This window comes from Maniola hyperantus, chromosome 6, assembly GCF_902806685.2.
Source record: "Maniola hyperantus chromosome 6, iAphHyp1.2, whole genome shotgun sequence".
Classification (NCBI taxonomy): Eukaryota; Metazoa; Arthropoda; class Insecta; order Lepidoptera; family Nymphalidae; genus Maniola; species Maniola hyperantus.
In genome coordinates, this window is record NC_048541.1 from 3,217,220 (window position 1) to 3,232,662 (window position 15,443).

At 37.3% G+C, this 15,443-nt stretch overlaps 2 protein-coding genes across 2 annotated transcripts in view; both read right to left on the reverse strand.

Moving 5' to 3' along the window:
• Nucleotides 1-15,443, reverse strand: part of LOC117982930 (neurotrimin-like) — a 563,100-nt gene that overhangs the window by 193,557 nt on the left and 354,100 nt on the right. The window lies entirely within an intron of this gene.
• LOC138402482 (uncharacterized) lies at nucleotides 6,508-11,322 on the reverse strand. Its single transcript, XM_069499179.1, has 3 exons — nucleotides 11,244-11,322; nucleotides 8,016-8,180; nucleotides 6,508-7,391 (listed from the first exon to the last, which is right to left on the reverse strand). The coding sequence occupies exons 1-3, from the start codon at nucleotides 11,320-11,322 to the stop codon at nucleotides 7,258-7,260; spliced, it is 378 nt and encodes a 125-aa protein (XP_069355280.1). The 3' UTR covers nucleotides 6,508-7,257.

Sequence of the window (15,443 nt, forward strand, 5' to 3'; positions counted from 1 at the left end):
GTCAGGTAAAAGGAAATTTCGGGGTTAAATTGAAAGGAGACGGCGCTTTGATGTGCCTAAATAAGTTACATGTTTGGCGAAATTTTTGTAAAAGTGGAGCGTAATTCGAATAAGCTGTATATAAAACCGTTATATTATTTTTGTATTACACTTTCATTATACTTTATAATGTTTGGTGTACTCGCAGTGTTTTGCTTGTATTAAATGTAACCGGGTACTAGAGGGAAAAGTATTGGGCTCTTTATTTTTTCTAGTATAATTATTATGATGGTATTACTAAGTAGTCATCATGATCAACCCATGACCGGCTCACTACAGAGCACGGGTCTCCTCTCAAAGTGAGAAGGGTTTTGGCCATAGTCTACCACGCTGGCCAAGTGCGGATTGGCAGACTTCACACACCTTTGAGAACATTATGGAGAACTCTCAGGCATGCAGGTTTCCTCACGATGTTTTCCTTCACCGTTAAAGCAAGTGATATTTTAATTACTTAAAAACGGTTTTTGGCGATCTTCCTGGCGCAGTGGTGAGCGCTGTGGTCTTATGCGTGGGAGGTTCGATTCCAGGCAGAGGCAATTCTAAATTCAAATTTCTAAACCGTCTCTGGTCTGGTATGGTAGGAGGCTTCTGCAGTGACTAGTTACCCCCTACTGGCAATGCCCTGCCGCCAAGGGATTTAGAGTTTCGATACCTGATGAAACCGATAAGGCGTATTTATTGAATAAAACTGCCACACTCCTTTCAAGTAAGCCCGCTTCAATCTTAGATCGCATCATCACTTACTACCAGGTGAGACTGAGATCGCAGTCAAACGCTTAAGTGTAAAGGAATAAAAAAAGGTTAGTTTCATTAAAATATTGCTTTAGTTAACCTTTGCAAACAAGGTTTTAACCTTTATAAGTTATTGGTACATACCTACCTATTCTATAAGTAGATACCTACTCAATCACATTAAAATTAACAAAAGTTATTTTAAATGTGATTTAGTAGACGCTTAGGATTCGCATAAATACAGTGGATTTTTTTATTAATTGTATCTATATTAGTGATTTTAAAAATAAAACCAACAGCGCAAAGAATAGGTATACGAACTCTCTAAAACACTAGCAAACTACACTTGACAACACAAATTAAATAAGCGTGATATCTTTTAACAATTTTGAAAGAACATAGGAACAATTACTAAATTAAGTTACACTGTGAAGCTTCTTCAGGGTTAAAAGCTGTCTGAAAAATGTAAAGCATTGACTACATGGCACTGAAATGGCAATCATCAAAACTAGATTCCATTTATTTACTTTATAATAAGTATAAATGCAAAAGTGTGTATTTTGTTTCTTGGTTTGTCTATCAATCACGCCCAATGCAGCGACCAACCGACGTGATTTTTGCATGGATGTAGTTAGGGACCTAGAGAGAGTAACATAGAATTTTTAGCCTTGAAATGAAGTGAAATGTGGCTTTTTATCTCGAAAAAACCGCACCGAGGGTTCCGTACTACAGTCATATTTTTCGTCATTTTGCACGATAGGTAAATCAAAAACTACTTATAATGCATAAAAATCAGTTTTAAAATCAACAGGGAAAGCCCTCTCATGTGATACCTACCCCACTTGGTATAGTTATCTTACTTTGAAAATTGAAAATACAAATTTATTTTTTCATGAACACATTTTAATTTTTTTTTGTGATGTAAAGACAAATTTACGGCTTTTGGATTTTCCCCCTAATGTGTGCTATACGACCTACCTACCTGAAAAATTTCATGATTCTAGGTCAACGGGAAGTACCCTATAGGTATCTTGACAGACAGACAGACAGCAGACAGACAAACAGACAGACAAAAAAGTGACCCTATAAGGGTTCCTTTTTTCTTTTGAGATACGGAACCGTAAAAATCAAGGAGTTTCCACGGGTTGTTGAATAACACACGATTGAAGTCTCGGGCATCATTTAGTAAAATATATTATTAGTAGGATAATTTGATCAGGTAAATGGACTCGAGAATCGAAAATAAAATGATGAAGAGCTGTTGTGGCAAAACGAGTTCAGCTTATAAAATAACTCGCTTATGCCCGCGACTTCGTCCGCATGGACTACACAAATTTTGAACCCACATTTTACCCCATCAGGAGTTGAAATTTCAAAAATCCTTTCTTAACGGGTGTCTACGTCATAATAGCTATCTGCATGCCAAATTTCAGCCCGATCCGTCCAGTAGTTTGAGCTGTGCTTTGAAAGATCAGTTTTATATATTTAGAAGAACGCTAGTACCTATTTTTCTCACGAAATAAACAATGCTTTTTCGATAAACTAAACCCCTAGATGTGCCCTATCGGTGGAATGTAATCCAAAGCTTAGCTAGTCATCCCAGAGGAGATTAAAAACTTTATGAACTTATCAGCATGGATTGTGTCTTTATCCAGTCATAAAATGAAAGTTTAAAGTATTTTCGACATTCTCTCAGTGTATTTTTATTCACATTTTATAAAATACGAGGTTCGCGTGATGTTGATCCCGTAAAATGTTAATTTTAGGTTATTGTTATTTTAGGTTTTCTTAAAATTGCATAAAATTAGAGCGTATATTGAACAAATATTTACACAATATTTTTGGGAATTGTAAATTATTCTTTCTAAAAACAAAAACCACAAAATACTAATCACTAAAAACGTCCAGTAGTTTGAACTGTGTGAGTTGATGGATCAGTCAGTCACCTTTTCCTTTTATATATTTAGATTCTACCAAAAATAACATGCGTATGGTTTGATATAAGCCAACTGTATGCTGTATGTTGTAGGCTGTGCATAATAATATAATCATATTCTGCTGATAGTATGTGATACATGTACATGTACATAATTGTTTATAGTACATTTATCGACACAGGAAAACAATGTGCGTAAATGTTAGGATAAATTTTGTGAGATGAGGTTGTAGTAACGTCATACCAAAAAAACCGGCCAAGTGCGAGTCAGGCTCGCGCAACGAAGGTTCCGTATTCCAGTCGTATTTTTTCGACATTTTGCAGTGTAACTCAAAAACTATGATGCATAAAAATAAATAAAAATCTGTTTTAGAATGCACAGGTGAAGCCCTTTCATATTATGATACCCCACTTGATATAGTTATCTTACTTCGAAAATTGAAAATACTAATTCTTAGTTTATGACCACAATTTTTTTTTTGTGTGATGTAACCACAACTTCACCACAAACCACAGTTTCTTGACAGACAGACAACAAGGTGATCCCATAAGGGTTCCGTTTTTCCTTTTGAGGTACGGAACCCTAAAAAGGGAAAAAAGACTTACAAAATTAATGTCGCGTTCAAGTTGGCGGCATATTCCCGTATAAAATCGAGTGCCACACCATACAATAAGAATAAGTTAATGTAACCGTATTTTGTATATTGCACGAACCTCGACAAAAATGTTATATTACAAAGGAAATTCGTAGGCAAATATTGTCCGCTTTTATTGCGACGACATCGCCCGCTTAGAATTTTGCTTGCTTTATTATAGACATACGGGGGATTGTACTCGTTCCCTTACAACTCTTGCTTTTACCCGCGGTCCCGCTATCATCATCATCATCATCAACCAATAGACGTCCACTGCTGGACATAGGTCTCTTGTAGGGACTTCCACACGCCACGGTCTTGCGCCGCCTGGATCCAGCGGCTCCCTGCGACTCGTCTTCCCGCTATACTTGTATCGTATTATTTTATCTGTCACTAGCTTACAGTCACGACTTTGTCCGCGTGGGCTACACAAATTTCAAACTCTTATTTCAATTTGAATTTTTAAAAATCCTTTCTTAGCGGATGCCTACGTCATAATAGCTATCTGCATGCCAAATATCAGTCCAATCCATCTAGTAGTTTGAGTTGTGCGTTGATGGATCAGTCAGTCAGTCAGTCACCTTTTCCTTTTCAACTGACTTCCGAAAAGAAGGTGGTTCTCAACTCTGCCCTTTTTTTAAATGTATGTACACCGATTTTTTGGAGGTTCTGGACCGATTTGCAATTTTTTTATATATATCTAGATTTATTTACATATCTCATGATGATCATCATCAATAACGTACCGACGTCCAATGCTGGACATTAGGTCTCTTGTAGGGATTTCCACACGCCACGGTCTTGCGCCCCCTGAATCCAGCGAGCAGCGGCTCCCTGCAACTCGCCTGATGTTGTCCGTCTACCTTGTGGGTGTATTCCAGCAGCTTGGGGCCTCAACATCTATCAGCTTTTCGAACTATATGCTCTGCCCATTGCCACTTCAGCTTCGCCAGCCGCTGAGCTGTCTCATACGTGTATGTGTATGTGGAAGTATATAATTTTAAAAAATGTTTAGGTACAAAAAAAAAATAACAGAAACAACAAAAAATAAAACAACAATTATTTTGTTATTATTTTTTAGATGATGTAGACAGAAACGACGAAAAGTTCAATCGGTAATTTATCATATTATATATGTAATTAAAACAATAACCTGATTAATAATATTTTATACACGTGCAGTTTAAAACTTAGGATTTTGCAAATTTTGCTTACTATGTACCTACTTGCCTAGACACCAACTAAGTTGATTTTACATACTTACATTTTTAACACAGTGGTTATAATTAATAATGCTGCATAGAAGCCAATTATTAGGGGTTTCACTTCCATCGTAGACTGGATCAATCACTTACCAAGGGCTAACTTGTACCAATCTAAATAAAAAATCCTGTTCAAATAAATTGCCCGGACAACCCTATAGAGTTCCATCATAACATTCAAACTAGAAAGAGACATGTAGAGAGGGAATGTAATATTTTTCGGGAGGAATGCGTCGGCCGGGCCGTGACTGAAGTGCCAATTTCACCGAATGTTAGATTGATAGGCGTGCTCTGAAAAACATCGCGTGTTTCCATTCGAAACCAGTGCAGGATTTTTATTTTTGCCAACTGTATATAGGCTAGGTAATTCAATTTCATTTAGACGGATTCAGTTTTGTTTCTTATTTTCAAAGTCAAGTTATTAAAAAAATAGGTCTATGTACAGGTGTCCCCACTAGATTACAATTCATTATTCAATGGGCGGTGCATTCAAGGAGCGGACCAACAAATTCCTGAAGGGCCGGCAACGCGCGTTGGAAGATACCCCACTAGGTGGACAGTACTGTAACTAACAAGGGAAAGTGACAATCAAACCCCTACAGCGTGACACTGGTGATTGTATCGCTTGTCACGGCGCCCGCAAATCATGTGTGAACTGCGTCGTCCCTGACGCAAATTGCGATTACGCTGCTATTGCTACCTTGAGATAGCTTTATATTGTTTGAGATAGAAAGATACGAAAGTAAAACCCCAGTTGTACCATAGTAATCTCTATGGTACAACTGGCGGCTATAGATTAAACATATTAGCTCTTTTAATATTGAGGCAATTAAGCAGAATGCAGGTTGCAAATCTACATACACTTGTACTATGGAAAATGAGTTGCCTAAAAACTGAGCAGGTCGGCGTATAGACTCTATATTTATAGAATAGTTCACTGTACTGTAACTAACAAGGTGAAGTGACAATCAAACCCCTACAGAGCGTGACACTGGTGATTGTATCGCTTGTCACGGCGGCGCCCGCAAATCATGTGTGAACTGCGTCGTACCTGACGCGAATTGCGATTACTCTCCTTTCATTGTTACGACGGGGTAAAAGAAGCTCGAAATAAAATAACCCTGTTGTATGAATGCTGCATGTTATACGGATGGGTACTTTTCCTTATAATATCTTTGAACATAATCTTTAGTAGCTCCTTAGGTAAAATCATATCATACCTATTAATTAAGATAATAAAATCGGGTTAAATGTTAAAAGTCACTGGGGATTTCTTAACTAATGCGTAGCTAATACCTAATACCTATAACCAGTGGCGTGCAGGTCATAAATGCACTGCTTACCCCAGTTGTAATAGCTCAATGCATATTATTCTTTATGACCTGCCAGTAAACAGGCCTACCGAACTAATGCCTACCCTAGCTTCAAACCCTGTGCACGCCGCTGCCTATAACATAGTAATAAGTAATAACGTTATATCAAAAATGTAATGCATTATTTGATATTTTTGATGATTTATTCGATAGGTAGGTACACAGATTTAACTGTTTTCTGCTGTATTTGTATATCTACTACTAATAGATAGCTCTGTGATTTTATAAAATAACTAGGTGATGGCCGCGACTTAGTCCGCGTGGATTTAGGTTTTAAAAAATCCCGTGGAACCTTTTTGATTTTCCGGGATAAAAAGTAGCCTATATCGTTTCCCGGGATGCAAGCTATATCTGTACCAAATTTCGTCCGTTGATCGGATGGGCCGTGAAAGGCTAGCAGACTTCTCAGTTGAAATGCATGGAAACTCGTGTATTGAGTATTAAGTTTAGGCGATATATTATTTTGTTTCTTATGCATATTTCTGTTTTTTTTGCACTGTGTTTGCTTTATGGTCCAAAATAAAAGAATATTAATTATTCATTTATTTTATTATGCATATTATATAACGCATAAAAAGGTTTATTTAGAAAAGGATGCCACGACAAAAATGAGGATTAGCTGATTAAGACAATTATTCGTACCTACCCATACCCATTCCCATGCCTCGGTTCATACTAATCGTATAGGCGCGTTCTAAAGCTTTAGGACACGAGTAGATATTATAGACTAGAGGGGAAGCTTCACACTAGCTCACGCACACCACGACGTGTCACGGACGCTCCGTGCGCCCAGTTTGGCGGCAAACGGAGCGTCCGTGAGTGAACCTACAGCCAGCCGCTAGTATGAAGCTTCCCCTCTGGTCTATATATCTACTCGTGTGGCTTTAGTTTATTAATTATTATAACTTTATTAGTTACATAATAAATAAGCTAGCTTATTTATAAGAGTTGTTATTATGCTGGAGCATTAACAACTCTTAGGATACATAACCCTATCAGCATGCGACAATGTGGCATGCCATAAATAGAAACATTAATTTTCCGAAGAAATTAAGAAGAGAAGAAAGAGGATCAAGCAGCTGCGGTAGTCTTTTTTATATCAATAATTACAACGTTTTGCTATAGAATTGGAATATGACGATGCGACAGCTTGCTGACGGTTCTTACTAAGTAGGTAGGTATATTAATAAATTATTGTGGCATGCCGCAATGTCGCACTATGTTGCTCTCGCGTAAATGAAGCTTTAGGGCTGTTGAGGCGTAGGCGATGTCATGTTACATCAAAATCTGTCGCAATCGCACTTATTCTTAATGCAGGCTCCTCCGGGAAGACCGAGTCTTCTGCAAAATTGGTCACACTCACGATAGTCACAATCTTCGCGCTTTGCCCTTTCCAGAATAGGATCTTCAGGCTCTGAAACAAATCAATTACACACATGTTTTCAAAAAAACATTCGATATTCAATTAGAAAAGGAAAACATGGTTCAGTTTGTGATTTGTTGGTGACTCAATACGGTTAGCGCACACTGATGTTCTCATTCATCATTTGTAAGTATGGGATTACCTACGTATCTGAAAGAGCACTATACTAATTTCTTTTCTTTCAAACAAACAGACAAACAGATAGACACACTTTCGCATTTATAATTTTAGTATGGATTTATATTCTGTAAAATAACGATGATACCGCAAGTGGGCTAAATTAAGTGTCTGTCTGTCTATTTGTCTATCTGCTAGCATTTCACGGTCCATCCGTTTAACCGATTTGTACTTGTAATTGGTACAGAGATACCTTGCTACTTTTACCTGTACATTCTAAAACAGATTTTATTTATATTTATGCATAACAGTTTAAAAAAAAATGCAAAATGTCAAAAAAAAATTAAAAAAAATACCCGAGTACCTACAGAACCCTCGGCGCGTGAGTCAGACTCGCAGTTGGCCTTTTTTTGAAAAGTGAAAGAAAGCGAGATATATAATTTAAGAGAGAATTAAAAATTCTACTAATCAATGATCAAGTTAACTTGAAATTCTTACCGACAAACATTGCTGAAGTCAAAGAAAATAAAGCCATCATAACAGCAAATATTAGCAAAAAACCTTTCATTTTGGAACAATAATAATAAAATAATTTGTTAATAATTATTATGATTATGATATTATGTTCAAAGTAAGACTGGTAGAGTGAAGACTGACGCTCTTCTTATTTATATCACAACGCGGTAAATACCACGGGCTATGTTTATAAACAACTTATGACGCTCTTAATACCTAAAGGTGCTGATAAACTTGAGCATTCACTTGTAATAGAACATCGAGCATTCGCCGTTTTTATTTTTGTCGAACGGAACAACGAGCCGAGCCAAGCATAGAGCCAAGCATAGAGCCAAGCATAGTGCTACGAACGTCTTGAGCATTCTAGCGAACGCTCTATTCGATGCTCGTATTGCAGAGCGGGCGGTGGGCGGGGCGCGGAACGATCACAGAAGCATGGCTCGGCAAAAAGCCTCAAGCAAATCTGCTCGCTAGAATGCTCGCCAGAACGCTCGATAGAATGCTCGCTAAAATGTTCTCGTATTTTTCTATAATGTAACATTCGCAAGAATGCTCATTACAAGTGAATGCTCAAGTTTATCAGCACCTTAAGGCTTTTAATAGGTTTCGTAAATTCAAATAAAAATGGGCTACCATACCATCAGCATCATCATTTTAGGGTTTCGTAGCAAAATAATAAATCAAATCATATTATTTATGTTGCCAAATTGTGGCTTCATGAATATGAAAAGCGTGAGTTGAAAATATAATTTTAGCTAACTCCTTCGAGTGATACATTGTTAAATGAGTAATTTTAATTTATTAAAAACGTGTGATTTTTTACACTGAAACTAAAAAAAGGTACCGTTTACAGTACGTGGCAGAAAGGCCTTTAGAATGGCATTTCGGCTTTGTAGAGCGTTGTCGCTGTCACTCATACGAGTACCTATATGACGTTTCGTCGGTCTTAACGACAGAGACAATGTTCTACAAATCTGTTATCTCCTTCTAAAGTTCGATGCACATTACTTTCTGCCGCGTAGTATAAGAACTAATGATCATCAAAGTTTTAGCAACTTGCACGACTGTGGGACCCTCCCAGGGTATTCTGTCTCGTACTTACCAGTTGTCACAAGCACTATAAGCCTTAAAAAACAAGTGTCAATAATTTTGAGAAATAAAAAGTAAAATATAAATACATATTTTATACTTTAATAACAAGATATAGACAAAAATAAAATTCTAAATTGTTTTCCTTGTAGGTACAACGAAAATATAACCTACAAGGAAAATAATTTTTAGTCAACCAATTTGCAATTGGTATATTATATTTTAAGTAATTGATATATTGATAGGTATACTAGCTTATGCTCGCGACTTCGTCCGCGTGGACTACAAATTTCAAAGCCCTATTTCGCCCCCTTTGAATTTCAAAAATCCTTTTTTAGCGGATGCCTATGTCATAATAGCTATCTGCATGCCAAATTTCAGCCCGATCCATCCATTATTTTAAGCTGTGCGTTGATAGTTCAGTCAGTCAGCTTATCGTTTTATATTTAGACTAGCTTCTGCCTGCGGCTTCGCCCGCGTGGCCTACAGGAAACAAATGACATTTTTTTTCAGAAACAAACATTATAACATCAGGACGCGCACTCTGAACAGCACCGAATAACACATATAACCTTCCAACCCCCATTTCACTCTTTTAGGGGGGGAGGATTTTCTCATAGTCGTTTCTTAGCTGACACCTAACCTCAAGAAAAAACCTACTTTCCAAATTTCAAGTCAATTATAATATCAATAATTAAAACTTTCCCATACAAAATTTCATCCCCTATTTTACCACCCTTATGGGTGAATTTTCCAAAAATCCTGAAACACGTATTTCTTCATTTGTGACCGAAAACCCAAATACTAATTTTCATCCCCCATTTAACCCACTTAGGGGGGGAATTTCGAAAAATCCTTTCTTAGTGGATACCTACTTTTCACTTAATATTGCTATAATATAAAATATGTATATTGCTCGGGTGACCAAGTGAGCTAAGCTCGATGGATCCAGGCCTTCTTTGATTTAGCTTAGACTTTTATATAGTTTGATAAGTTAGTATTTAAATGAGAACCAAACTACGTTTATTTTCATAATTATTATAGTGTTTTACCTACAATTCAAGGAAATTTCTAAATAATTTTAAATACATATCAAAAATTGCGGACCGGCAGGAATCGAACCCGCGTCTCCTGATCGCGCCCGACGCTCTGACCACTACGCTTGCTGCCAGTGACGAAATTTGTGATAATATGTATGTTTACTCAGTACTGAAGCGGCTGTTAAGTTCATTTAGTAGCGACACCTTGCAGCTATCGAAACTACTTTCAAAGGCTCATACCTACCTATTTTAAAAATCATTTACTACTAGCTGCCCCGGCGAACTTCGTACCGCCCAACAGTCGATTCTTTTTCAGGATTTTTTTAAATTTTTCTCTCCGTAAGAACCATCCTCGTAATTCAAGGAATATTATAAAAAAAGAATTAGCGAAATCGGTTCAGCTGTTCGCGAGATTTGCGATCAGCAACACATTCAGCGATTCATTTTTATATATAGAGATGTATGGATAGCGCTGGTAAACGCGCTAGGAAAACTTCTCTTAAATAGTCATTGAGAGGAGGGAAAGAACCTCGTGGCATTATCTGTTAGTACATAAATATGATAACTTCTTTATTGATAAGAAAGTGACTAGTGAGATAAGAGCGACCTACATTATGGAACTAAATTGTAGCTTTGATAAATAATCTTCTACGAATTCATAATACCGATTTATTGATTTTAAATACCTAGTACCTTTCTACCTACTGTTTTAGCATTTAAGCTATCGTGGGTGATATTCAATTGGCACCGATTCCGTTGTCTTTCTCTAAACTAAATTTAGAGTATCTCCATCCTTTTCTTTTTAACAATGCTAAAAAGGGACAGAACATGAATTTTACATTTAAAGACTCTAAATTTTAGTGCACGCTACAAATTTAAACAGTAGACTTTCTTTAACCTTATTTAGTCACTACAAATCATGCCGCATGGAATGGCGAATGGCGATAGATATCCAAGATAACTTTCCATCGCCCGCTGAGCGACTATGAGATTACTTATGAGGCCCACAGTTAGCAATTATGTCTGGGATCGATAATATGTCTAAACGCCTGTTATGACAATCTAAATCTTTGCCACTAACCAGCAGGTAATCCAGACGTTGATGTAGTCAAAGCGAAGAAAGTCAGAATAATGGCGAAGAAAACGAAAACACTCTTCATTGTTGTTTTTGTTGTTAATGTTTACTTATAAATCGATATGATATCGATGCTCCACTGTTTTCTCTTTGAAAGACTGCAAGACTAAATCCCTATATATACCTACTCTAACGTTCAATGTGCATAAAATAGTACGCAATGTGGGTGTAAATTCATTTGAAATTGCAAGCTATTTTGAAATTCAAGCATTATTCACTCCTAAAGCTATTGTAAATAATATTGTTTGTACGATAGTAGGCAAAGTACCGATATTATAATAATAATGTTTGCGAAATTCTATAAACCAGGTAGATCCAAATTATTGAGGAAAAATTGAATAGTATGCTTTAGTATCACAGACTAAATGGAAAAGATGGATGGAGCGCTTGCAAACAAACGTTTTCACAAAAGTAAAACAAGTATGAGTTACGTACAACGCAAAGGCATGATGCACGTAAAGGCATGATTTTGAACCACGCTGCACGCAGCAGTGCTGCCGTAACAGTGCAGTCGCGGCACTACTGGTCCCCATACAATCTCTATAAGCTTATATGAGATTACATTCCGCGCTAGGCAGCAATGTTCCGCTACATTGCTGCCGCTACCTTTAGTTTACTTTGAAGTCGATATGCCGTCGCGTCTAAAAAGGTTCTCGACTTTTACTTGCGACAAGTGTATATTGTAGAGACGCATGACGCGACTGATCTTTATTCCTTATGCTAGACTAGCTTATGCTCGCGACTTTGTCCGCGTGGACTACACAAACTTCAAACCCCTATTTCACCCCCTAAGGGGTTAAATTTTCAATAATTCTTTCTTAGCCGATGCCTACGTCATAATAGCTATCTGCATGCCAAATTTCAGCCCGATCCATCCAGTAGTTTGAGCTGTGCGTTGATAGATCAGTCAGTCAGTCAGTCACCTTTTCCTTTTATATATTTAGATGATTCCAGCGATTTCGTCCATAAAACCATCTCAGAACGTTTACAAGTTTAGGTGTAAAGGCGGCCTTATCACATAGTCTCATCTGAAAGAGATCACTGGTAGTATTGTGAATCTGAGTGACTTGTGCAACTACCGAGCACTGGTATCGTTGTCTTTATTACTAAAATCAAGCATGCGAATTTTGGCCACAACTCAAAACGTCTTATTTTGAAATGGGCCTAAAGTATTTAATTTACTAGCATCACGCTTAGTCTACGTTTTCCCAACCGACCGATTAGTCATTAGTCTATGGCTTAACGTACGGTATCAAATATTTGCATTAATAATGCAAATCAATCTGATTTGCAAACAAGGATGTTTGAACGCCGTAGAGCTATATGAGGGAAATCTGAAATTAAAGGTAATTTGATGTTTTCAGATGCATAAACAAAATTTCACGTCATTTTAGTGGATAAGTCAGCCGAATGGAAATACTGGGTAAGTAGGTAGGTACCTACCTAAAATTTTTACCTATCAATAAGGAAACATCATCATCATCATCTTATCAGCTTGCGGGCATCCACTGTTGAACATAGGCCGTCTCTAGTGAGCGTCACTACGAATGCGAATATGTAATTTGTAAAATTTTAGAATTACAAGGAAACAATAGTAAAAAACTCGTATAAGTAAAACTCTTACAAGAAGGGTTCCCGTCGTACAAGAAAAGTACAGTTTTTTAATTTCTTTTTGTAATGTAACAACGAAACGGCTTTCGGATTTTCCCCTATACATGTGCTTTATGACAATAATTCCAGATTAGCAGGAAGCTGTGATAGCCTAGTGGTTAAGACGTCCGCCTTCTAATCGGAGGTCGGGGGTTCGATCCCGGGCACGCACCTCTAACTTTTCGGAGTTATGTGCGTTTTAATTAATTAAATATCATTTTCTTTAACGGTGAAGGAAAACTATCGTGAGGAAACCTGCATGCCTGAGAGTTCTCCATAATGTTCTCAAAGGTGTGTGAAGTCTACCAATCCGCACATGGCCAGCGTGGTAGACTATGGCCAAAAACTCTTCTCACTCTGAGAGGAGACCCACGCTCTGTAGTGAGCCGGTGATGGGTTGATCATGATGATGATGAACAGGAAGTACCCTATAGCTTTTGATTCCCTTGACGGGTCTTGACAGAAAGACTGACACAGACAGACAACAAAGTACTGCTATAAGGGTTTCTTTTTTTCTCTAAAGATAAGGAACTCTAAAAATGACATCACTCGCTTCGCTCGTGGTTCAATCGTGAAATGCTTCGCTTGCTCGGAATTTAAACACTCGCGCCAAATAACAACGTTGTAGCCTTGTATAACAAATAACCATTTTATACTAGAAAACAGTGTGTAAAAATAAAGTATTTAAATAATGAGATCGTTCTACCTTCGTCAGGATGTATCTATTATGGTACAGATTACTACGTAACATTATATACAGTCGACTGCGAGAACCTGCATAAACCTTTATCATAGATCAAACTTTACTGGAAGAAGTAAAAATTAATCAGTTTCTATTAGAGAAATTTTCCAACCAATTTTTCTTGCATTGAATAACGTAATAAACTTAGTAGGAGATGAAATAACGGAATTGAACATATTTTTATCAAAATGTGTTAATCTAATTCCTAATTAATATTATAAATGTGAAATTAGTGTTGATGTTTGGATGTTTGTCAAATCACGCAAAAATGGCTGAACGGATTTGGATGAAAGGAATGGAGATAGATTATACCCTGGATTAACACATAGGCTACTTTTTATCCCTTATATCAGAAAGAAGAAAATATAATCAACGGACCTTCCAGCATATTTCCATATCAGTGTTGTTTCATTTCTCGGCGAGATGATAATAAATTCCAGTCCCCACCTGCCTGCAAGGGTCGAGCTTTTCTTTTAAAGATCAAAAGTTTTTCAACGCAGCATCATTATGACAAAATACGACACCATTTATAAGTTTTATTTTTATTATAATGTTTTACCTATTTTTGAAAATAAAATTAGGATTTTTGAAAATCCCAAGGGGACTATGATTTTCCTATGTCCGCCTCCAGCATGCGATACCTCTGTCCAAATACTTTTTTTTAAAGAATATTATTAGCCAAGTTCATCAAGATGATTATTGATTAATATTCCCCTTTTGTATAATATTCCCCTTTTGTCTGTATGCCTGTCTTTCTGCTGCTAATTTTTCACGGTTCATCAGTTTGACCGATTTTTACGAAATTTGGCAGGTACAGATAACTTGCATCCCGTGGGTATACTAGGACTTCTCTTTGTCCTGCATCCCGCGTTCATGACGCGCACGCAGAGTGAACTAGAGTGAGAAAACTCTCGGTTTAATCCTGAAACGACGATAATATGTCAATTATTTGGCTATGGTAACGTAAAATCAAAGAATAATAGGGCTACGTTAGGGCTGCCTGCGTCAAATGTACTAACATTCGACGCCTGCCAGTGACGTCGAAGCCTCAACGTTTTGTTTGAAGTTCCGTGAACTGTGGCGCGAGTGTGGCCGTAGCTTAATATTTGTCATCAGTTTGTCGGTTTGTTGGGTTGTCCTTCAATCACGTCGCAACGGTGCAACGGATTGACGTTATTTTTGCATGGGTATAGAGTGACATAGGCTACTTTTTATCTCGGAATATTAAAGAGTTCCCACGGGATTTGTAAAAAACCTAATTCCACGCGGCCGAAGTCGCGGGCATCAGCTAGTCATTATAATAAAAACGATGACAAAGGTTTATTTACCAAAGAACAAACTTAATAACATCAGAGCGGTACGTCAACGAAATAAAACAAAATCCTGCACCTAGTCGGTATTAAACGTCTGTCTACATCTAGCGGTGAACGCTGAAATGCGATGCATAATGCACAATATTAAAATATTAAAGAATCCAGTAATGGAGGCGCGTGGGCGGGACGCCTACTGCATTCAACCCTACTCGCCGCCGTTTTAAAATGTGGCATAGATTATTAAAATAGTATGGACTGATACCTAATCCTCTTTTAAAGCTGACTATAACGGCCAAAACTTCGTCCGCGTGGAGTACCTAAACAAATTTTAAACCCCTATTTTACACCCTTAGGGTTGATCTTTAACTATGAGATTTTAACATATGAGCTTAAGTATGTCATACTGCTAATTGCAAAAATATTAACTACAAAAATTCAAAC